Genomic DNA, 25,781 nt, shown 5'->3' with positions numbered 1-25,781 from the left:
AATAAGGTTATGTTACAGATTATTTTCTGGAAGTAGGCGTCCAAGAATTCCCCTCAACCAAATGCTGGAGCTCTGTAAGAAGAATAAAACTCTAATCAATACACAAGAATACTTTTATTGTTATAAACTTCACGTACAACAACAGACCATATAAAAATAACAACAACAATAACACGCTTTCGTTGCCACCTCTTGGGACCCCGACACAGAAATTATTATTGGAACACCGACATGGATGACATCTCAGTCTCATAATATGGACATATTAGTAAAAGAAAATTAAATTTATCATAATTATTATTTGTCATATAATCATAATTACTGTATCTTAAAGTGACTTGCAGGCAAAATAAAAAGATTAATGCTCTTTATTAAAACTGACAATTTTTTTTTCATCATTTGATGCGATAAATTTTGAAGGATCCTTGGCTGGGAAAAAGTTGAAAGTGGATAGTATAATAATAATCATATGCTCTGGTAACCACAGTATCAATTTATTTGTACCTGAAGTTCAGCAACATTGGACAGAAATTAAGCAATTAAAATATTGCTTCTAATTTCTCAGCCTGTACACAGAGAGTCTTCAAAACAGCTTCTAAACATCATTGAAATTCGTGCAAAATAAGAATGTAAATAACTGTACTCAAACTATGAACGGAAGAGCACGAACAAACAAATCTGAATGGGCCAACCAGCCTGTTTTTTCATCAATATGGTATCGACAACATTAAATCGGTGTTTACATTCAAGTACTGTATATTGGCCTTTTTTCCCCTCGGAAAGTTATTCAGAATCTGAGTACAAATACAATTCTTACAGAACACTTAGTGTACATATGAAGACTACCATATACAAGCTGAGAGCAACAAAGACACAAGTCCTATGTCTTATACCAAACATCCTTAAGTAATCATTCCTACATGTTAAAAATATTGGGTATCGCGCAAAATTCATTACACTATCTTCAAATTACAAATGAACACAGTTGAGCAGCATGTTATAAGCAGTGCCAATTATTTATGTTTCCTAAAAAAAAAAATATATATTTAAAAACTGCCAGACAAAAGCATGTATACTGTGCTGTGTTCTGCTGCAATAAATATTTAGAGCAGCAGTTTCTTCCTTAATTTATACTTGGATTTTTTAATCTACACTACTTATAAGCTCTATATGAACCTCATTCAAATATAGTAGAATGCTTCAACATGTTAGCTTCAATTCTGCTTTTAGTAATGTCTCAAAATTCAAAATCACTACAACAAAATTCAAAGCCCTACTTATAAAAATTTATAGACAGTATTACCATTTAGCATAATTTCAAGAAAAACATATCTTGAATTTTAAAATGAAATAATTAGTATTCCATGAACTTCCGACAAGGAAGGTAAATGCAATACACCTTCCAGGCATAGAAGAGGTTTGGTATAAGCAATAGGATGAACCTACATAAGACCAAACCCATCGATACTCGTACAAAGGCAGATCGTTTTAAATCTTTTACTAATATGTGTGTGCGAGTATAAGTAACCTGTTTGAATGTATTTGTGCATATTTAAGTGAATGTATATATCCAACCACCCACATACATATACTATGCATACAAGGGTACATACACAGGATGTGATGTAATTATTTCTGCATATGTATGCCTCACCATCCCCTCAACCAAAAAAATACGCTTTCCATACATACTGCGCATACGCAGCATGTATAAAAACAGTATGTATACTCGTATATATTAAATGTGTTTATGCTATGTAAGTGTGCATATAATTTTGTAACAATGCTTACAGAACACTTAACCAGCTACCTTGATTTTTATGAAATTCTAAGCACTTATTAAGGTAGTGGAAACCTAAGTCTTGTCATTTCTCTTTTTATGTATGTGAAGGAATACAAGCATTTAAGTATCTACGATGTGTTTAAATGTATGCATGAACAGTATATGAGCTTGCATGCAATGTAATTTAGAATGTGGGTGGACGCACAGGTAAAAAATTTATATGAATGAGTACTTGTTTAACACTTGTATATGAATATCCTGTATACGTACAGGATTGAGCTTTTGGACTGATCAGTAGTGAATGAGTGGATGTTACACAATAACCTTACTATAAATGGCGTAGTTCAGCAATTCCTTCCTCCTGGCTCAGTTGGGTCAACAGAGTATTTATGTTTATGTATGTAAAAATGTACTTACACTTGTGAGAATATATACACACTTGTGTGTTAAATATGTACAATACTTTTATTTGTTTGGGTGTATAAATGTGTATATGAGTATACCCACACAAGCTCTTGTACAATTTGTGCAATGGGTTCACATGAGAAATGTGAAAAAAAGGGATATTAGTGAAGTGTAATTTACCGACACAAAAGGAGAAAGGTAAATATACATGAAATTATCATATCGTGGGATTGGCCTTCTGAGCAGTGAATTACTAAGACTTGCCTCAAAAAGTCTGACTTAAAACAGACTGATATTTAGGCGTGAGCGTTGTCTTCCCCAAGACGCGAACAGACAGACACATACAGACACAACCGCGCCACGGACACACACATAGCAGCTGTAGTTGCCATTTAAGAACATTGCCCAAAACCAGCCCCAAAGAAGGATACAGTGTAGCCAGAAACATGCTTCAATACTGGGAGCCACTTTATGATGACTACAGCAACATTCACAAGAGAGAAAGTCATGGAGATCAAGTGAATCACTTCAGAGGAGCGTAAAAGACTTGAAGGAACTTCTCCTTCAAGCAATCTTTTCTTTCCTTACACATTTTCTTCTAGGAACTTCCCAGGTGTGTCCCTCTTTGAAGTTGGCTGAAGCACGGAGCACATAATATGTAACTACTAGTAGGAGTATTATTTGCCAACTAAAGCGGTGAAACCACTGGTTAGAAGCTTTTACAGATACATTTAAGTTTTTGTCTGGTATCATACATTCATACACATCTCTAACCCTCCTATATAAAGGTTGTATGACACATACACATACACCATGTAATATATATTATATATCCCCATGAAGGTTTACTTTCTGTTCAGGTTGTGTATATACATTTACTACTAATGAGTAGCAAAACTTTGTCAAGGCCTTATGAGTACCAAATACATTAACTATGCATACAGTTATTTCCTTCTCAATGAATCTGAGAATTATGTAAGCACCTATACATTTTATTTTACTTACACATTATACATTGACTTATTCAGTACAGCATTATGAGTATTATCATAATCATCTTTGGACAGAAATATCTTTACATAATCACTTATATAAATCCTGGTACATGTGCGAAGTGAATGAATGAAACTGTTATAAGATAATCTTCGTGTGTTGACAGATAACTGATGATTTTCTAGAACAAAATCATGTACGGATGTGAATATGCGGTCACTGAATGGTAAATGGGCTTACAATATACAGTATATATATAGAGAATCAAAAGTTTCGTAATTCAATGTCAAATGAACCAAATACTTAGATGTACTGTAGTAAAACTGACACTTTTATACACAGTACAGTCAATAATATACTCTTGTCCTTTATTTATGATAACAGTCCACCTTTAAATGTTTATCAGGATTTATTAATACAATTCTGATATTTACAGACATATACTGTATACATTCAACTGCATGTTCTATCATAATGACATACAGCATACTGTATCAATATACATATCTTATACAAATAGTGATCAAATGATGGAAGAGGCTTTATTCCATCTCATGTATGATGAAGGCTTGAAATAGCAAAAGAAGACTGCAGGGCTTTTTAAATCCAGCCAAACTATGGTTTTATGACATAATGGCTCTGATCTTAAATATGTAACAAGGCTAACCATTGTCCACAATGCAAAATTATAGTTACTGTACATGTAATGAACATGACTTGGAAGAAAAACTTGGAGTTGTAGAAAAAATATTAAACAGTACTAATTAATGGACTGAATACACAATACCGTATTCTGTCAAAGACTACATGTTAAATCTCTGAACAAAATGACCTGAAAGTTGGGATTAAGGAGAGTTTTTCATGAAATGCTTACACCATTGTCATCATCTAGAATAACAGCCTTCTTACATCTTTGACTCTACCATCTACTGACTTATAAAATCTACGAGGTTTGCTCTTTCAGAAGCTTCAAGAGCACTCATTCTGTTCAATAGACTAGCTGATTTGAGCAAATAGTCACATGGCTTATAAGTTGATGTGGGAATCGATACTCACATATGTATCATGGAGGACTGAAAAAAAAGCATTAGAAATTGGTGCTATTAAAAGTAGAAGTATGAAGTTACATCAGTAAACCCTTCCTGAGGATCAATAACTGCAATTTATAATGCGGGAAAATTCAGGCCTGACAAAATAAAATGCTAATATTTGCAAATGAGGAAATGGAATTACAACTTTTGTGGTTGAAAACCAAAATATAAAATTATATGTAAATGATGATGAAACCTTTAAGACATAAACAAGTAAAATGATTTTACTGATATCGACTTATTTCACTCACATTTAATTAATGATAATCTGATAACCAAAAATTCTGATATATTTGGGTTTCATGAACAACGAGAATAAATATGATAGCTGAAGTGCAATTGTGCATGAATATGTGTGTGTGTGTGTAAATGGGTTTTGACTACCAGGGAGTGCATAGTTCAAGTGCTTGAACAATACACCCATAAAGAAGTTGAAAAGTAATGAAAAAGTTGTTTATGGCGTACCTCGTAGAAAAAGTTCATGTGCAAACTGACAGAGGTAATGTGGAGGGTTTAAAGGATCTACAATACTGAAGACGAGTAGTTAAGAAAAGTGTCAACGTTTATGATGAGATACATGTTAGGATGTGTAAACGAGAGAGGTTCTGAATATTTTGAGATAGTTTGCTTATGTGGACAGCATGGAGAATATGTTCGTGAAAAGTGTACAATGAGGAAGTCTTGGTAGGGAGGAGGAGGGAAGAAATGGCTTTACTAAATGGCAATGTGTAGGAAGGGGGTTCAGTTCACTACTGTTGAGCCTTCTGTGTAGATGTATGGAGTGGTTAATTTTGTAGATCTGTGCACTGGGTTCACCCACAGTTCAGCAAAGTATGAATGTGGCAGTGACTGTTGTGTAACTTACTTTTCTCCTAGTCATAAATGGTTAAGTCTATGGCCACATGCTGCTGTATGTTTAATCATCAAAATACAACAATTGGAGACTTATTACTGAAAAGTGATAGAATCACTTAGCATCAATAAACATAATGAAACCTGCTTTACATATTACGCTAATGAATGAATTAAGAATGTCAATACAATGTGTAGATTCTCATTCTCTGCGCAAAAATAAAGTTGTACAGGTTCTATGCACAAAAATAATGCTTATCAAAGTGTGAAGAATATCATTGTAATTCCTCAAAGGATAAGGTTAGTAGTGAAAATGAGAAGGTAACCATCTTTAGAAAAGTAAGATAGGTGTTTTTCTTTCACAACCAGACTTCAGCACGCATAGATGCTCTCATCATACAGCAGAACAAGAATGGGGTAATCACTTTGCAGTACTTGTATGCTTTGCCAAAGCTGGCAGGTCACACAACCTTAAACCATCCATCAATAGCACTAATGAAGGCCTAGTTTACTTTTTAAAACTTCGTGCCAAATTTTGTCGATCCTCCATCAAAATCTGTCAGTCCCAAGATACGACAATTGTTTCTACACAAGATATTCAAGACTCTCAGACCATCATTGCTCCACACCTTTGTCTCACTCACCTGACTAGCAGCTATGGTGGTGCTTGTTTTAAGTTGCATTCAAGGGTTAAACATTCATGATCCAATACTTGAGTTAAGCTATAATTTATGTGGAAAGAATCTACACAATACTAGAGTTAAGCTATAATTTATATGGGAAGAATCTACATGTTCCTTTCAGAGATGATTGTGAGTTCTTTAATGTGGTCAAGATTCCAAAAATGGATAAAACAGGGAGGAATTTGAATAAATTTAGCCAAGAATAGCATATAGTTCCCTATATTCAACTGTGAAATAACATGGAAGGTTGTAAGGTTGGAAGGGACTGCAAGAGGACTGCTGTCAAAACCTCCAGGACCTTAAAACTTGACTTTCAACACTCAGCAGATTGTTGGGGAGACCACCGTTAGCTGTACTGTACCACCAAACCCTTACTGGACAAAGATGTTGCTCTGCTCTTTTTTGGATTTGATGAACTTACCTATAATGTCAACAGATAGAAACTAACAAGACACTTGCAAAGAGGTCACACATAGGCAGTTTATAATACAGATGAGAATCACAATGAGCCTAAAATACCAGCAGTATCATTTCACATCACAGAAATTTTTACTGAACTGCAAGTAATAAGGGTAAAACTTTCTTACCAGCCATAATAATCTTCATTTGATATTGGTCTTTTTATTTATTATTATTATTATTATTAATGTAGTTTAATCAGTCCACTAAATCAAAATACTTAACTTTAACGTGATTTACTCAAAGTGTGTGACTTGGGTAAAGAAATTTAAATTTTACCTAATAATTTCGTTCTAAAAAAATGTATTAATTGGATAAATTGAAAATGATGAACATTCTGACAAAATTTCCAAAATGTATTTATTTCTAAAACTTGTTTATTATTTCCGTAAACTCAGCTTCTATGAATACCCACCAAGCTTTGGGATAAATGTCTCTTCTTCATTCTCTTCAGCCAGTCAGTTACCATTCATGTGAGATCTGTAATTAGGTATAAGATATTCCAGATTCAAATATAAACAGTGAATAACCAGTATTATAGTGGACAATATCTTGGCCAGTAAAGTTTTTCCAGTAATAAACATATTACCCTAACATACAGCAAAACAGTGCATCATGATTATTTGTAATTTATTGCTGAGAAAGTAGAATATTTCTAGAAGCACTGTACTGAATATGTGTACAGTACTGCATTTTTTAGTATTTCACATTCCGAGTATTACTTTGAAGGTTTTGGAACTATTTTCAAAGGTTGGAATCTCACTGGTAAAAGTGCTAAATTAAAACACTGGTCTGTTTGGTTTGTACTGAAAACAAAATTGAGCTAGGAAAAAAGTGTCATAATACGTTAGATTTTACAAATGGTTTTTACATGTGTCAGTGTCTTTTTTTAAATTTTTATTGGCTGAAACAAGTTAATGTATGTACTTCTGTTTTTTCGAAATCCATTTCTACATGTATAATATGGTTAGGCAGCAAGCTGTTTGTGATTAGAGCAGAACTGGTTTTCGTAAGTGTTCCGGTGCAGCATATTCCTTAATAACTCAAAACTGTGTCTTTTAAACACGTTATATTCCTTAATAACTTAAAAATGTATCTTTTAAACACGTTATAATTGGTTTGCTGGCTTCACTATACTGTACAGAATTCTTGATAGGGGGATAGCAGCTACATGTGTCCATTAAACGCAAACAAAGTCTTCTATCCAATGTTTCGTAATCTGTAATTTAATCAATGGGCACAAGTTGGGCCACTCTTCTTGTTTCACTGCATGCGTGCATAAATACTTAACGTGCCCTTGTGTGTACACAAACTATCTCGATATATGTTTATGTACAGTGTTTCTGTGGAAAGTTATGACAAGATGTTATCTAAAGGGTGTCATGTTCATGAAAATGGATCACAGTATGACATCTGAAAATAAACTAGCCACCTAACAAAACAAGTCTTGATGAAGTATACAAAACAAAGTGCTTAAAGCTACATCAGCTTATAAAAAAGATACTTATATTTAAATATAAATAACAAAATCTTAAAAATTCAAGCTGTTGCAAAAGCAGTACAAGAAATATACTGTAGATTTTTTAGAAACGAAGGAACAAAACATTTAAAATACCACTAAAAATTCATCATCATTTACATTTTAGTATCAGTAGAAAAAGAGCAAAATAATAACATGACAGTTATACATAATAAAATAAAGAGCAACAAAGAACTTATCATCCAATTATGTTTGTGAGGAAGATTCTTACTCATACAATGACACACTGAAAAGATAGAATGGATTAACTACTTTTTCACTTAAATCATTATTGAACACAGGTTAGGTATCAATATCTTAACATACACATAAATTTTACACAACACAAAAACATGTCCTAGTTCATAATACACAAATGACTTTTAATTTACAAAACATTGATGCATAAATTTTTTATCCTTCATTTTACATCAGTGACTGATGAGAAAATCAACTTCTCTAAGCCAACGCCAATCAAACAACGGGGTTACAGATTATAAACTTAAATTTAAATGATGCAGTGTACAAAATAATTTTACATATGCAAGAGCATGCAGAAGTTAACTACAAATATAGCTCTTTACTTATGCATTAATCAACTGTTATTAAATTTCTTGATTTATGTACTGTACTGTATATATTTTTTCTCTATACATCAACAATACATTAACCAACACCCTAAACACTACCATTTACAGTTCTGCAGTTGACTATTACATGCAATATGCACTATACACTGTATATTTCAAAGTATTTCTGGGAAAAATTATAAGTTCTCATTTGGAAATATATACAAACTGTAAATGCAAAATGTTCATACATGAAAAACTACTTTCACTAACAGGCTGATCATTAAAGACCTTGAAACTAATTACTTACACCAATCGGTTATACGGAGGTGAACTTGTTTCAGAATTTAAACTGACCCTGATCTAAGGATTCCTATAATTAGGATTCTCTTTGTGCAGGTTCTTGCAACTTTCAAGCTTTACCATTGCTTTTGCTAACAAATTGACAATGCGACTATAGTGCTTCATATTTTGTGCATACATATTAAAATGAAAAGTGGTTGCCTTCTCTGCAAGTTGCCAATTTTTACTATATTCCACTGTTACTGTTCTTGTTCATATGTATCTCTTTGGCATATTCAGTGACAAAAACTAATGCATCATATTTATGGAATTCATTTTCTTAAGCTTTTTCTGGGAGCATTTCATGACAAATGAATTGGACAATAAAAGTAATAGGTTTGTTGTAAAACAATCACAATTTAAGTGCTAGAAATGAAGGAAGCAGCTTTATATTCTAGGAAGTTGGCTTTATATCATTCTGTAGCGTAGAGGCAAATAGCTTCAGCCTGCAATGTTTTCACATTCAATTAAGAATCGGACGGTTTGTGATAAAAATAAGCCAAATGGAAACTGCAATCAGAACTAAAGGTAAGAGGTCAAGTTCATACTACTGTAACGTGAAGTTACAAATCTTCCTTCTACGAAGTTTGTTAGTCACTCAAAAGACGATTTTAAATTTACATTCTAATTTTTAGGTGAAATTGAAAGGTACAGTACATACTTTCGAAACACTTTGCTAACTGCTGATATAAATGTTTATGCTGTTAAAAATATCTAATTTTCAGGTCAAGCTTCTCTTGTTAATAGATGCATGAACATTTTCTAATATGTCTTTTTTTCTCATATAAAATATTTTCACAGCACATTATTATTTATATAAAAACTAATCACATTTTCCTTACTCATTGACTTTAGCAAAGTTATATACATCTACAGCTGTTCTAGAATACTGTAATTAAGACATGGTGGTAAACAGCACAGTTATATACTCATTTCTAAATTCCACACATCAATGAAAAATGTTGCCTTCCTTTATACAGGTATATATACATTAATATTTACAAAAGAATTTTTACAATAATTATGTACATTTTCCAGTTATGTTATGGCACTCTTTACCAAAAGTGATGGATAATTGTAAATATTAAAATATAACTCCCATGCATACATTCCTGGAAGTTTATCACCTTCAACAACTTCAGTTTGGCTCACCTCACAAAGGTGTCTTAAAATGTGCCTGAGAAAGATTTTGAGTTTTGCAGAACCTTACCCAAAAAGCATCTCATGTAAGATCACTTTCAACATTGAATACGTTACCCATCTCTTTAAAAGTTAGCAGAGGTGGTGCAGTCACCTGTACTCTGTGATAATGATTGAAATTTTACAGAATATGCCTCTTTCTTGATCAAAGTGTGAAAAGGCAATAACTACTGTACCCATATTTCGATTTCCTCCACCAGTCCAAAAGTTATGTAACTATGCTAGTTGTAGTGGTTTCAGCTGAAATATTGCATCTGTAACGATTCCATACCTGGAATCATACAAAATGTTCGAGTTAGTAGTGAATGTTAAATTAATATTTTGATATAATGGATAGAATGGCACTGGAAAATAGACACAGGCATTTCTTATGGGACACAGTCCTACCACCAATTACGTAGATTTTCATTTCCTTGTATGTCAGATACAATATCCAAATTCTTTGATCATTTAAAAATAGGCAATATTTCTTCTATGAACAAACTGAATGTCGACAGAGCTGCATGTTGTGCAGATGTATTCCATATTTTTCTTATATTTATGAAAGGGACTGAGACTCAAGTTCACATATTAGTTTGTGGTTTTAAGCCACAAAAACTACACATTTGTTATTTTGCCTCCTTGCTTTTCCTGTTATATCAAAGTTCTGATACTGAAATTATACAATTTTACAATACTACAAAGAACATGGTATCACATGAGTTTGTATTGAACCTCATATATATTAATCGTAGTAAATAAAGTTTCCTAAGTTTGCTCTCCGAAATAACATTAACAACATACAGTTTGCAATGAAGCTAGATATTATGCCATCCTAAATGTGTTTTAGAAACCTCCCTGACCAAAAATTCAAGTCAGTGTTATACGCCACATGTCGACATATTACATGTGGTTTTAAATCTAAACATCTTATGGTAGCTGACAGGGCACTTAAACTATCACTATGATGGTTTTCTAAACAGTAGCTTATAGATGTCATAATCTTCACAATGTCAAACCAAGCCATCTCATCACTTACGGTTTTTATTCTCAGTCACAAGAGACAAGGCTGATACAGGCAAGGTGAAAGGCAAATTCCTTTACATCTTCATGCAAAGAAACAAGAGCAGTCAATAGTAACACCAACACTTCTAATCTAACACTTCTAATCTAAGCTACTGATACACACAAAGCTTGTACTGCACTGCTATTGCAGAAACTGAACAGAGTTGGGGAGGTTCTCTTGTCTCTTCATGAGGATGATTATTACCTAACTGGGGAGTTCTGAAAATTCCTAATGGGAAATCTAACCCTTGGTAACAGAATGACAAAGGCTAAACAAATGGGGGTATAAGCTGAATACTATGCAAAATGCTACTCTAAAAGAGGTCTGTTAAAGTTACTAAATTTGGCAGTCCTTGTTTTGTCTTGCCTAGCTTCATTTCATACCACTGTTAGCTCCATGAAATTATTTAATCGTATCCATGAATCTAGTGCACATCTGATGAACCTAAATGCTGTGGACTCAATGTTTTATCTGATAAAATGAAAAGTGACAAAATTTCCAGTCTCGTAGCATGTTTAAAGAACATTTATTTGGAAATTAATATATTATATAGTAACTCTGGCTTACATAACATACTATAATTAAAAAATGAGGTTGGGCAGAATATCTGAAACTTTCTTAAATTCTAAACAGAAATTACATGCATCTCAGGTTAGGCTGGCCTTGCCTTCTGTCTATTAATTTAAATAACAAAGATGTGCTCCTCCTACAATAATTTCAGTCAACTTCATAACCCTTACAGAGAAAATAAACTCTACTGAACATACAGTGTGCACTGTAACACTGATTTGACATAAACCCTGTCAGCAAATGAATCCATCACACTGTATTCCATATAATCAATCATGTAGTGTTCTATTTGAATTCCTGACTCATCCTTATAAGGTTAAATAGTAGTACGCAAGTCTTAATATGAAAATACAATTCTTCAGCATCTCTTAACGAATACACATACCAGCTTGATTCTACAAGTGTAGGTACGCTATACAGGTTCTTCCAGTCTGCTCTGGAATACACTTCAAGTAAGAGTGAGTTGCTGGTATGGTATGTGTTAGGTAAACAACAACCATCATTTCCACACTCATATGTTAACGTAAGTATGTACAGTATGTACATATGCACACACAGGAATGCCCATTTTATGCAAGGGGTGCTTAACTGATACTGACACTGTCTCATCACTCTATGAAGTTGCGACCTAGCTTATCCCAGAAGTATACGTCTTGCAGACAGTCTTACTGCTACCTACTGTTTGCGTGACTTTCGATTTTCTGTCCTTCAAGGGGTGGATCTACTGCAGGAAATGTCAAAGGCCTGTTTGAGTACCACCATATATCTATAATGTGAACCAGTAAAGGATGCTTCCTCAAATACAATACTCTATGAATTGCACAACCTAAGGCTAAGTAGCAAATATTCATAATTTATAAAATCAAAAAGTACTAAATTTATCTCAAGTAAAATATACTATAACCTTAACATCAAAGAGCAGAATTTATGGTATTTTACCTTAAATAAGAAGCTTGCTCTTTGTTTATCATCATCATCATCATCATTTCAGAAGTAAATAGTAAAACCACAAATGTCTACTCCTAGCACCAAACTAAACCTTCTTTTTTTTAAACAATAAAATTAAATGGAATGTTCATTTCAGAAAGTTAAAAACTGGGTAGATAAACATAAAACATGTCAACTCCCAAATCCCATCACTGGGTGACTATACGGACGAGAAAATATGGTCCAACACTTCTGTCTGTAAACACTGAAATTAAAGCAAAATGCTCGACATACCTCTAGTGTCGAAACAGAGCTATGTTAATAAACTTGACAACATATATCTTTGCTGAATCTATCCGAAAACTTACCATACAATTTTATCATGTAAATTACAGATGCCATGAAGATTGATATTCAAAATGAAATGGTAAAAGATGAAAACTGTTCTCAGCTAAGAGAGATAATTGTGGTTACATAGCAAGAGTTGGTGATTTTAGTGTTCTATAATAAAAAACTAATACTTTGTAACAGTCGTGGAATTTTTTGTTTGTGTAGAACTGTTCCATCTGTACCAAAGACTACGGTTCTGGAGAAGTCCTGTGTGTTACACGGGTACATATTCATATACATATTTTTAATTAGAAGGTAATACAGTACATCCTGTGTATGCTTATTTAACTATTTAGGATATTCACGAGTTTTCTTCAGACGTACAGTATAAACAGGCAGTTTAGCGCTTAATACAAGATACTGTATATTCATACATTTATATGTTGGCATGAGTCTAGTGAGAACTGCTTATCACAAAAACAGATTTGACTTCTGTGCGGAAAAAGTCAATTTAACATTCTGAAACCGTTGCTTCAGGAATGGTCAGCAAGAAATTGCAGGAAACAGCATAAAGTGGCAGTCTCGGTAGGAGTAATGGTGTATGTTGAAGAATCAAGAGCTTTGTATCACTATCCGTAATTCAGGAGGTTCAAGGTTGTTCTCCCCTATGTGGTGAAACCACTGTTCGTGCTGTGATTTATTTTCTGTAGCGGAGACGAAGCTTTCCCCTGCTCAGAAATGTGGAGGGGTCCTGCGTCTATAGGACCGTCTCTATCTCAGCTATTTCATTTGATACTGCTGGCCTGAAATGAAGAAAACAAATTATCCTATCTGACTTTGGAGGATTAATGTACCAAGCGACTGGTGCAAAGAATTTGTGTTTATACGTAAGCAATTTACCTATGAAGTTAATGCTGCGTGAGCTCTAAAGGCTTTTAAATGTTGTTGAACGATTACATTAATTTGCAATTTATTAACACTAGAAATTCAAATGATTTTTTACATACTTAAAAACTGAAATTGCTTGATAATAGAGATAATAAAAATTTTTATAAATAAGGTATAAAAGGGAAAAAACAATAAAATATTGGTATAATTGTAAAATCTACAAAAATGAAAATTAGTCTGGGGATTTAAAAATATACCCTTTCATACCACAAAAAATATATATGTATATTTTTCTTAAAGCAATATGGTAACCAAACAGAACTAAATAAACAGCTTAATGTGATCTTAAATAACCTCAATAAAAATGGATTAATCAATATCTCAGATTAGTGATATACAAATTGAGTGTATGATGCGATCTGAAATAAGTACTATACTGTAGTATTTTTTTTTTTATAAAATATAAGCTACAAAAGACATGATTTAACAATAAAACAGATGTCACACGTGCACACGTATACAAACACCTGCTACACAACAAATGCTGTGAATGAAACAACCAGATCCCCCTCAACTCATACAGAGCAAATGGCACAACACAAAACACAGAACAGAGTAAATGAACAAAAACAAAACAAGGCAGTTTAATAAGAGCATAAAATACGGACTGACAAAAAGACTAGATACGACCTTCGCCATCTCCAGTACATAATAATGCACAGTCATCACACAATTTCAGATTTCAAAGCCTAAAACAAGAACAAATTGCAATATATCATCTTTCTTCTCTGAAATAAAACAAAAAAAAAACATGAGACAGTATAGGAGGCAAAAGTATTTTTCAAAATGTTTAAATTTTTTCATAATGTTATATATATATAGATATATTTTATATATATATATATATATATATATATATATATATATATATATATATATATATATATATATATATATATATATATATATATATATATAATATCAGTAACAGGTAGACTGATAATAAACGCTGATACTCAGATATATTAAGAATGTTGCACCTGCACTGCAGTTACGCTAACACAAACATTATCTTAAAATACTCGATAATGTTTACATCGAGATGTCATAAATGTTCACGAAGGCACAACTGACCTGGTTTCAGGTCGTAGTTGAAAACAGTTCAGTGAACAAATAACTGATAATTAAAACAAATAGTATTCGTTTGTAAATAAAACTTCCAGCTGAATCATTTAGACTCCTGGAGTTTGGGAAAATGGAAAGCATCTACTGCAGAAATTGAAAAAAAAAATGCATTGGGTCATCATAAAGATTAAAACTGTGAAACTGAATAGTCTTTTGACATTTTTACAAGCTACTGGTTTAGGACTACAAGCGTAATGATATTTTACTATTTATAAAGGGCAAATGTATTTAAAGACCATTTTATCCCAAATATAGAGATGTAGTGATGAGTGGATACATTACTGTATTTAGGTTTCATCTAGGTGTTGTGGATAAAGATTGACACTAGATGCACAGTTGATTTAGGTGTACTTCACTATTGCCTGCAAATACTAAGGATTTTTCAAGCACAATGTAATCAAGACTTTCAACAAATAGTCTCAGATTTTCAGAATGCATTTTCAATAAATATGTTTGGTTGTTGGGACGGATTACAAAGGCTCAGACACAAAAAATATGAAAGACTGTTACAGCCTTCATAGGATTTGAATTGGAAATGATTCATTTTTGGGAATAAGGAACATATAACTTCTACAGAGCAGAAGATTAGAAACAAATATGCCTAGTGAAATATTACTTATTAAATGAAACTGGGAGTGGAGGACTACGATGGATAATCAGCAATGGTAAAGAATTTTCAACTGACTGTGAAATGGAAAATACTAAATATTTAATCTAATAACTATATATCAAAGATGAATATCATAAATGAAAAACATGTATGATATTCAAGAGTGGCAAGAGAGGCATTAAAATATGTATCAATGTTCTTAAAAAGGAATGAGAAAGGATAAAAGGATTGGAGAAAGAAATAGGAATGATTAATATGTCAACTAGCCAATGGACCTGACGAAGAGATTCTTTTGTATTTTGCCGACTACAGAATACCAGGACTGTGTAATAACAAGTTTTACATCGGTCGACTTTCAGTAAACTGTAAGTGCTGAAATGAGACAATGAGAGTTCTTGTTAATGGTGCCCATCCTACCTGACAAAATGGGTATTAAATGGCAGGTGTGGCTGAATACCGATGGCAAAGGCAGAAAACTCCAGTGATCTGTGAACTGTTTGGTCGTCGACATTAACACATAGAGATATGAACCAATTTGGAATTTATGGTACTCTGCTATATACTTCTAACACCTCAACATGATCAAGTCACTACCAAGTCCAACAATCAGGCAAACCTTCATCTAATTTGACAGAGAAGGACTCTTCTTGCGAGCATACTTATACATTACAGCACACAATCAAAATAGAGAAATGTAACACACTATTGTATTCATCAAATCTAAAGTATGCAGTGGCTAAGACAACAGATAATATGACCAGGTAGTATGAAAGGAACGTGATACATAAATAGCCAGTTCACACTGTCCTTCAGTTGAAGACACCTGTTGCTAAAAGGAAATTGATAATGAACCATTCTGTACACGGGACGTCTTTCACTCAAATAATCTACAAAGTTTCTAGCTGAGATACTTTTAAAACTAAAGGATACTGTACTGTGGATTCAGTGAATAAAATAAATAAATAAATATACAGTATATATATATATATATATATATATATATATATATAAATATATATATATATATATACTGTATATATATATATATATATATATATATATATATATATATATATATATATATATATATATATATATATATATATATATATATTACATATCATGGGAAGCATTACAGGTCCTTTGCAACAACTCCTTCAGTCCCTGCTATCTACATTTCTTCCTGCCTCTCACATAGCATTCATTCTCTTTCCTCTCTCCCCACTTAGCTGTCTAACTTCTTGAACTTTACGTTACTAAATATTTAACTTCTCATTCAAAAGCAAATCCTTTGGATGATCCCTACTGGAGTTTAGGAATAATACATTAATTACACTAATAATAATAATAATAATAATAATAATAATAATAATAATAATAATAATAATAATAATAATAATAATAATAGCAAAAGGAAAAGGCGAATATCTGGAAATCTTTTCACGAAAGACAAAAAAGAACCAACAAAGCGAAATATGGCATCAAAAAACTTTAGAAATATGAAAACATGAAAAACAGAGAGACGGGCGTAGTGTAGAGACATATATGATATTGAACCGGGAAAATGAGTCTTATGATTTCTGCTGAGGTGAGGAATGGGATGAAGATTTCTGAGGACTCCTTGGGATTCCCGGAGTGCTAGAGTCTTCCGAAAAGCTATCTCCTTCCCTCCTTCGGAGACGTATCGGGTCGTGGCTGATTTTAAGACTAGGCTTCGTGAAAGCTAGGGTATACGGTTAACGGTGCAAAATGTTTTCCCAAATAAAATTGTTCGCATTCATTGTGCTACTACTGTACGCGTCGACCTTGGAGGATTTAATCACCGGACTTTGTGCTCAAGGAATTAGTGGATATTTTCAGGAGACCTTTCATCATGTCGTCCTCAGTAATAATAATGATGATCATGATAATAACAGTAATAGTAATAATATTGTTAAAAAGAATGGACCTCCTCCATGCCATTAAGCTTATATTTCGCCTTCTCAACTTGGTGTATAAGAGGTGAATGGCACCAGGGTTACATGCAAGGAATGTTTATACCCGAAAACGGGTTATGTCATTACCCTTCTCTCAGTGGTAGCCAGGTCTACTGAAGCGGCGGGATAATAAACGAACTTCGGATAGCTGCTTTATAATTTACTTGCCAACGCGAAGAAACTTATACGATAAGTTGAGAGGGAGAAATATGTAAGTTTAATGGCGTGCAGGAGTGTCATTCTTTTCAGCGAAATTTGTCTCAAAGGTCTTCTTCCAAGAAATAATAATAATAATAATAATAATAATAATAATAATAATAATAATAATAATAATAATAATAATAATAATAATAATATTCTCTAATTCAGTTTGAAAACAAGTGCCAATGCAGGAATACACAGTTAAGAGAACTTAGTTGCCACCTATGCAAAAATACTAGAAAGATACAATAAAGAACCAAGATCTCCACTTATTACTCAAGTTAATTTCCTTATACAGTACACAATACAGTCATTGAAAGCCTAAACCTGTAAGTGGAGATATGTGGAAAAAATGATCTAAGGTATAAATGTTTAAACTTGATTTGTGCCTTTAGCAATCTACACTACTGAGATGACGAAATCTTATCTTCTGGTAAAAGTAAAAGACACTTCTCCACAAAACTTGCAATCAGTATATTATGCAATGTTGTCTTAGCCATCACACTGCATACCGTAGGAAAAGGGCCACTCACCAATCATCTGGAGGAGCAAAATACAGGAGAGGGAAGGACAGGTTAAAATATCGTATACAATATAAAAAAAAAAAGTCTACAGTCCCGATCTATGATCACTAATTTATGACACAAACACTCATGAAAAAAATGGAAGTCAGTGGCAGCTTTTCTTGTTACCACTGCAATTCTGGCAGAGGATGAACTCTTTCTTCTCGGTGGTGAATGTGACCTGAGGAATTATGAAAAGTCCTACATACTTCAGGTCATTCAGCACTGAAAAGAGTCAGAGTTTATCCTAGCATTTTTTAAGCAAAAAACTGTAATCAAACGCTACAACATAAGGCAGGTACGAGTTTTGGGTTCCTTAATTCCCCCAACACCAGCAACTGCTGAGGATAATTCTTTTTCAAAGGGTCTCAACTGATTGACTTACCGATTTGTTATCAGTAAAACAATTAAGTTAAAAATGTGATAATTAAATATCAACGAAGTCAAGCAGAAGTCTTTGTAATGTAAAGATTACACTTGAGATTGTGGCAGGGCAGCATAGACAATTTGGATTTCTGTTCTTGCCATACTACACAAACACACACCCACATACACATGCACAAACACACACACAAACACAAATAGAAGTTTTTCCCTCCTATCTAAATATATAGTATTCCCATAAAACCTTTTGTAAGTTGACTGTCATAACGCAAAGAAGAAATTAACATTAATCTATAAGAAAGAAATTTTTAGGAGTGTAATCCCCAGACTTATGGATGTCTTACTGTTACCAGACAAGGTTTGTTGTCTGAAGTGGCTGATGCGATAGGCTTGAAAAATGATGGTTTGCCTAACTCCATAGCCTCACAAATGTTTCTATCACACAGTTCTTCGCGAGCACCTGGAACATCGTGTAAACCTTCCCTAAACTTATGTGCCCTTTCAAAATCAAAGACATACTTTTCTGCAATCACTGCGATACTCGCGACTGAGTTTCAGTTTATGCATTCTTTCCTCTTGCAAGGGCACCGGCTCTTCATCTGTCAGTTCTGATCACAGGTTGCCAAAACCTCTTCAGTGTCATCCCCGTTAATTCTGCAAACCTAGCTTCCTTAACCTACAGTATTATTGATGAATAAATTGCTTTGGGACTCAGTTTCTTCAAACACCATTCTCTCTCTCTCTCTCTCTCTCTCTCTCTCTCTCTCTCTCTCTCTCTCTCTCTCTCTATATATATATATATATATATATATATATATATATATATATATATATATATATATGTGTGTGTGTGTGTGTGTGTGTTTTATATACGAAATGATTTTTCAAACTTGACCCTGCAGTGTTGGGACCGACTGATAAAATCTTTCATATGCACTGTAACAAGATTCAGGTCTGCCACTAACTTCTTAGAATAATGAAAGTCGTCTCGTCATAATAATAGCAGTAGAAGTACTAGAAGTAGCAGCGAAAGATCATGGGGGCCATGGAAGCTTCGCAAAATTGTGCATCTAAATTTTCTAGTAACTCCTTTGGCGATGAAAGCTGTCTCTATGGCGTCAAATCTGTCATTCTCAGGCAAGTTCCTTAAGAAAAAAATCTCAAAAAATATCTGTCACAGTTTCTCAAATAAGCTATTTAGAGCAATGGAATGATCAACATGGACTATATCATAAAAATTGAATGATATTTCCTCTTCTAGTGAATTACTTTTACTGTACTAAAAATTTATGGAAAAAGGAAAGCAGCTGTTGTTAAGCCTTCATGCTGCAAAAGATATTCAAGGTTATCTCGCTGAGGCTACAGGCTAAGCGCTGGCACTTCTAATGTGCAAGAAAAAATAAAAAATGAAAAATCTGCACTAGTTCAAAGAAGCAGCATTCCGTTTTTCAGTAAAAAAAAAAAACCTTCACAAGATCTCTTTAAAATCTACTTAAAAAAATTACACTCTCGTATAATGTTTGAATATTATAGTTCGCAAGGAATCTGTGAAAAGTACAGACGCAAAAGAAAAAACAATTACTCTACAGGATAAAAACAAAACCGAGTAAATCTACATTCCTCAAAAACCATGCCTATATATGTGCTTCGTCTTTCGACTTCACTCTGAGTGCTTTACTAATGCACACTTGAATGTTCCGACTTCGTTGTTTTGTGAGTGACGGTAAAAGGAGAGCAAATAAGAATAAAGAACAAAGCGGGAAACCCTCTTCCCTGGCCCCCACGAGGAGAAACAACCACCGTGGTTACATGCACCTAAGAAGTCCTTCCAGGGGGCTATCGGGTGATCTATACTCGTAGCTCCGTTTTCTTTGAGGTGGGGGAGCTGGGATATCCGAAAGCACAGTCTCTAGCCTTTCAGTGGACACCACGTGGTTTCGCGTGAGGTCGTGGCGCCTGTACAGCTGGTGGTGGTGGTGTGTCTGCTGCTGCTGCTGGTGGTGGGGCGGGGGGTGGTGGTGGTGCTGGAAAATCTCGTGCTGGGGGCGCTGCTGCTGCTGCTGCTGCAAAGGCTGCTGCTGCTGCTGCTGCTGATGCTGTTGGTGCTGGTGTTGTTGCTGTTGCTGCTGCTGCTGCTGTTGGCTGCTTGTTACGCTGCAAAAGTTGCAAATGTGAATCGGGAGTCGGACATGACTGAAATGTATTACTGAATGACCAGGAAATAAGGCTACGCTACTCATCTCATATAGTATAATACTCATACGTGTATGCGTCAGCTCGCATATTCTTACGATGACCGATAGCAGGATACCTCAGTTCCTTACCCCTTACAAAGAAGTTACCCAAGTCTATATGAGGTCTAAACAGTGTCAATGGGATATACATATGCTACTACAGCAAGTACATAAGCAAGCTCAGTTTCAGCATTTTACTTATAAACCTTCCTCTGTGTCCCCTTAGAAGGGGTTGTTACAGATCTACTGACCATCAATTTACTAGCTAAGGTGTTATCGAATGAGGTTCCTAACCCCATACCTTTGGATTCCCTTCAATGATCTTCGGAATACACTGGCCTTTACCTTACTGAGGGAATATCAACTTGATGAAAGTAGTAAACTTACCGAATAAGATTTACAATCCTAAGGCCTGTGTCAATAACCACAGGTTGTGATAGTCTAGTGTTACCCTAGATCATAAGTCTCTTGACACTTCCTTCCTTATAAGGCAAAGACAGAGAACTTCTCTTACATTTTACTAGTCTTTTCGTAACTTGTTACGACTCAAGATTGCAAAATAACAGCTGAAATTAATACTTCATATCAAATATAATACAATAATGTATTCCTGACAGATAACAGCTCAGCCAGCGAGAAAACATCAAACAGTATCTCTGTGCTACAAAAGTTCCGTTCAGAAATATAAACAAAACATCAGTACCATTAATGATTCTAGGTTGCAGAACTCCCCAGCCCTGGAACCTTTCTGTACAGATTTCAAACGCTGAAGAACTATTAGACTTTGATTTTCATTAGATCTTTAAATATACAATTTTTTTTTCAACCGTGTGCTTCAAATTATTAAAATATTCCCAACTAAAGATTCCCAAATTGACTACTCCAAGGTAGGATAAAGCCAGTCGCCACTCTGGGTAGGGGGACACAATTTCAAATGCAGCTAAGCCATCTCTCCTTTATGGAAGTGAGAATTGACGTGGATGCTGAATGTGTGAGAATACAAAAGATGGAAGCTGTAGAGATGGATTGTTCACGTACCTGTAGTACTATGAGTGGCACAAGAAAGAGATTTACGTAGCATATGTTCATAAAAACTGCATTGCTCTCTCACTGTAATAAAACTTCATTCTTTCATCAGTCCGTTTCTGATGTACTCCCTACAAGCTCGAAGCGGCAACTGGCTTTATTCTGCTCAGCACATGAATGCTTAAACCGTAAGCATATGACTGAAGATAGTCCTCATATATCCGAAATTGTAATGAAAATCACGGCATGATAATTCTGCAAAGTTTGAAATCCGTGTGGCTCTAAATCTGGGGAGATTTTTTATTCAAAATCATTATTAATACTATACTTTATACATATATATACGTATGTATGTTATATGTATATAATATATATGTATATATACATACATACATACATACATATATATATATATATATATATATATATATATATATATATATATATATGTGTGTTGGTATTTGTAAAAATAAATTTATGTGCAAAGATGTGTTCGCTATACGCATGAACGTGTTAATATACCAGTATGTACAAATGTAAAGTGAAGCCTACGAGACACGTGCTATATACTCCGGCATATTTATAATATATGCACATTCTTATTAAAAAAAAAACCATCTCTGGAAATCGTCCAGGATGCTGGAAAAATCGTCGCACGACCAAACCTTAGTTAATAAACCAAACCTTTATTAACGAATAATGCCTACAAAATGAAGCCTAACCTTTGAAACTTACTGTGCACAACCTGAACTACGGAAAATCATCATCCATTTCGCTGGATTACTCTTTTGGTCGAATTGAAACGAAGGAAGCGACAAAAAGTGCGCAGCTTCACAACTGTAAGCTTGGGAACGAAGGGGTTCATGCAGAGGAAACAATGACCAGCAAATTACGGTGGTTTTTGAAAGCAACAGCACTGCGCTAAAATCCGCTGTATGGCTTACAAGTACGAAAAAAAAAGGCAAGAGAAGATTAGGGTAGAATATATGAAAAAATGACATATATTTTAGTTTATATCTTATTTTTTTTAGAGCGTTTAAATACTGCCTAGTTACTCTGAATCTTACTTTTAGATAGGTTTATATTCAGCTCAGTTTATGACAAGATATTTTTTTATACCCATAAAAACTTTTAGGGGAAGATTATGAACACTGACGTCGTAATCGGTTATTTACATGCATTAAAAAAATGTATATAGTGAACTGCACCTGTACAAAGCTTTCAGCTGCCCAAAATCACGTGTTCTTCCTATCAGAGGCTGAAGATCTGTCGTTTCCTTCGTGGTAAAGCCCAGGCTTCTTCCCCTTACCAACTCCCCCCACCAAAATTTTTCCTCTCTTTTCTTGTTTCGTTTGGACCTGTCTCAATAAAGGCCACAAGACTGCCCGTGAATTTGGCCTTAACTCTCAAAGAATGATAATACTGAATAACGCCAATTCTTGATCTGAGGTGAACGACTTACATTAACGTTTTTTGGTCGGTCAATATTGATCAAATCAGCCTTAAGCCAGCACGGCCCCTTGAACTATGACGGCCAACAATTGATGGTAAAGCGCTGAAGTGAATAAGAGGCCTGGGGTAGACCTTAGGACTCGGACCAACGTGATGGCTGCGGTTGGTTTAGATTAAGGTGGACCTATGTCGGTACTTGCCTTTGCTCACAGATTGTCATAAAACACAAGTGATCACATACGCACGAACATATCCCACCCTTCTGCACTAAGTGATGGCTTGAAAATTGAGCACTGTAAATAAAAGCCTCAACATCTGTCCAATGGCACAGACCTATCCAGCCCTGACAAGGATAATGAGGGATGACTAAAGCTAACCAGGGTCAATATGAAACAACATGAGGACACTTGAAAACGACTCCACTAATACTTAGGGGAAAATGGTGAAGGGAACACTTGGGCATCCCAACCCTGACAGACAGTGCACCCACTTTTCACAGGACCTTCTCCAATTAATTTTCTTCTTGTAAGGTCGACTTTCTCTAGCGGCAGAGAGCGAAGATTCAAAATGTGGCCTTCCCCCAACGAACAATATCAAACGACTGCCGAAAAATTGATAAAGGAACTCAAAAAACCGCATCCATGAGAACATGTGTTCCCCTTAGTCATATATAACTTCACAGGCAAAGACCAACCTCCAACCATAAAGAGCTTAATTGACTGAATAAGCACAGTACAGAAAAAAAACTTTCTAAGAAAATGGATACAACAAAAGTCCCCAACTGCAAACGGCAGGTTCCCTACAAACCTAACATTATTAGGCCAAGAAACAGCTGTTTAACTTTTCTACAGTAATGGCAGATGTGAAAGACATTACACAATGCAGTTATGAAAAATTTCTTACTGGAAAAAGAGCATATCATCCTTGGTTGACGCGAGATAGGGAAGCCTACAAACGGCCCAACTAACTTCTCAACAAGTCATATATGCACTTTGGATGGATATTCAAAGAAATGACCAATATTGACTTTTGTCTCGGGAGTTAATGGAAATTAATGTCACAAAAGCACAGTCGCTATAAAACAGTTGTGAATAGAGCCTATGGGATTCCCCACGGAACCACAGTTATGAAAAACAGAGAATGGATATCAAGTTACCTCATGTTATATGGAAAACACTAGAAAGGTCCTCATTATATACATCCCGTTTTGTACTGTACAAGGCCGAAGACGTACAATATTCATGTCAATGAATAGGTTTGAGATTTTATTGTTCAGATGGGGTCTGGATCTAACACTACTATCTTCACCAGACTTATTATTTTTGCCAACAAATACATATGCTTCCAATTTCAAAGGCTGTAGATGTGATTAAACCGAACTTACTAATGCATCGTGCCAGTCAAGGAAAATGTATAATACAAAATATAAGGTAAACCAGAGCTCAGAACATGCTAAACTGAACGGTCTCATTGCCTCATGATGCAAGTGGACGTGACAGATAAGAGTACATACTGTACATTGAAAGGCTAAGATATAAACTAAATACTTAACAAGGTGAAATCATACCTACTAAGTGCTGGTGTCAAGTATAGTGGATTTGCCGGTTGCTGAATATGCATGCTCACGTTAATATAGAAGTGGATGGTACGGGGGAAGCGATGTAGAAAGTTTGAGATAAAAATATCGTGAACAAATCATCTCTTTGGTTCTACCAACAATAACAACATTAGGCTTTGCATGACAATATACTTTTTACTATCGCTTTCAAACTCACCATCAGAGTTTATAAGGTAATACACTAGGTTACAACACTTGCAAGAGGATCTAAAATACCAGGGCATACTCTGAAAACAAGGATAATTACTATTTCAACTTCTACACAGAAACAGCTTCAACGATCAATACTTCAGGTTCTGGTATCTAGGTGGGTGACGCAGCGGGTGACACCTTGACCAACCTTTTCAGATCCTATGATAAAAGAGCTGACGTTGCTCCATAAGCCTTAAGAATAATTAGCATCAGGAAAACAGTTATAGCCTTTTCCTCTGTGTGTGGACCAGTTTAGTTTACAATTTAAAAATAATAATATAATAATAATAATAATGATGATAATAATAATAATAATGATAACAACAACAATAATAATAATTTAACTGCAAAATGCACAAATGCTCAGGATGAGGGGTTCCATAATGATGCAGACATGGAATCCTTCATAAATTTCGTTTATCACACTTTTATGCAAATATATCAGGCCATTATCGTGCCCAAATGCAAATATCACGGGGGACAAAACATGCAATGAACATATTTTCAGAAGCAGACAACGGTAACAGCTACAGATGCAAAAATATATTCATTATCAAAATTCCTTCAAGCACTTGCAAGATGCCTGTGCAATAAGATAACGCAAGCACATTACTAAAGACCAGGAACACTTATCTCGTGATAATCTGTATAGAAAAGACAATAACAACACACAGGTGCTAAAAT

At 34.5% G+C, this 25,781-nt stretch overlaps 1 protein-coding gene across 1 annotated transcript in view; it reads right to left on the bottom strand.

The window, feature by feature from the left end:
• Window positions 1–97: 97 nt before the first annotated feature.
• LOC136846650 (glutamate receptor ionotropic, NMDA 2B-like) overlaps window positions 98–25,781 on the bottom strand; it is a 936,318-nt gene continuing 910,634 nt past the window's right edge. The window contains exons 21-22 of the mRNA XM_067117625.1: window positions 20,391–20,729; window positions 98–13,571 (exon numbers count right to left, since the gene is read on the bottom strand). Of these exons, the coding sequence (XP_066973726.1) occupies window positions 13,526–13,571; window positions 20,391–20,729 (385 nt within the window). The 3' untranslated portion in view covers window positions 98–13,525. The remainder of the gene's footprint in view (window positions 13,572–20,390; window positions 20,730–25,781) is intronic.

This window comes from Macrobrachium rosenbergii, chromosome 15 (genome assembly GCF_040412425.1).
Source record: "Macrobrachium rosenbergii isolate ZJJX-2024 chromosome 15, ASM4041242v1, whole genome shotgun sequence".
Lineage (NCBI taxonomy): Eukaryota > Metazoa > Arthropoda > Malacostraca > Decapoda > Palaemonidae > Macrobrachium > Macrobrachium rosenbergii.
Note: the sequence above shows the minus strand (reverse complement) of the source record. Positions and strands in the feature narration are given on the sequence as shown.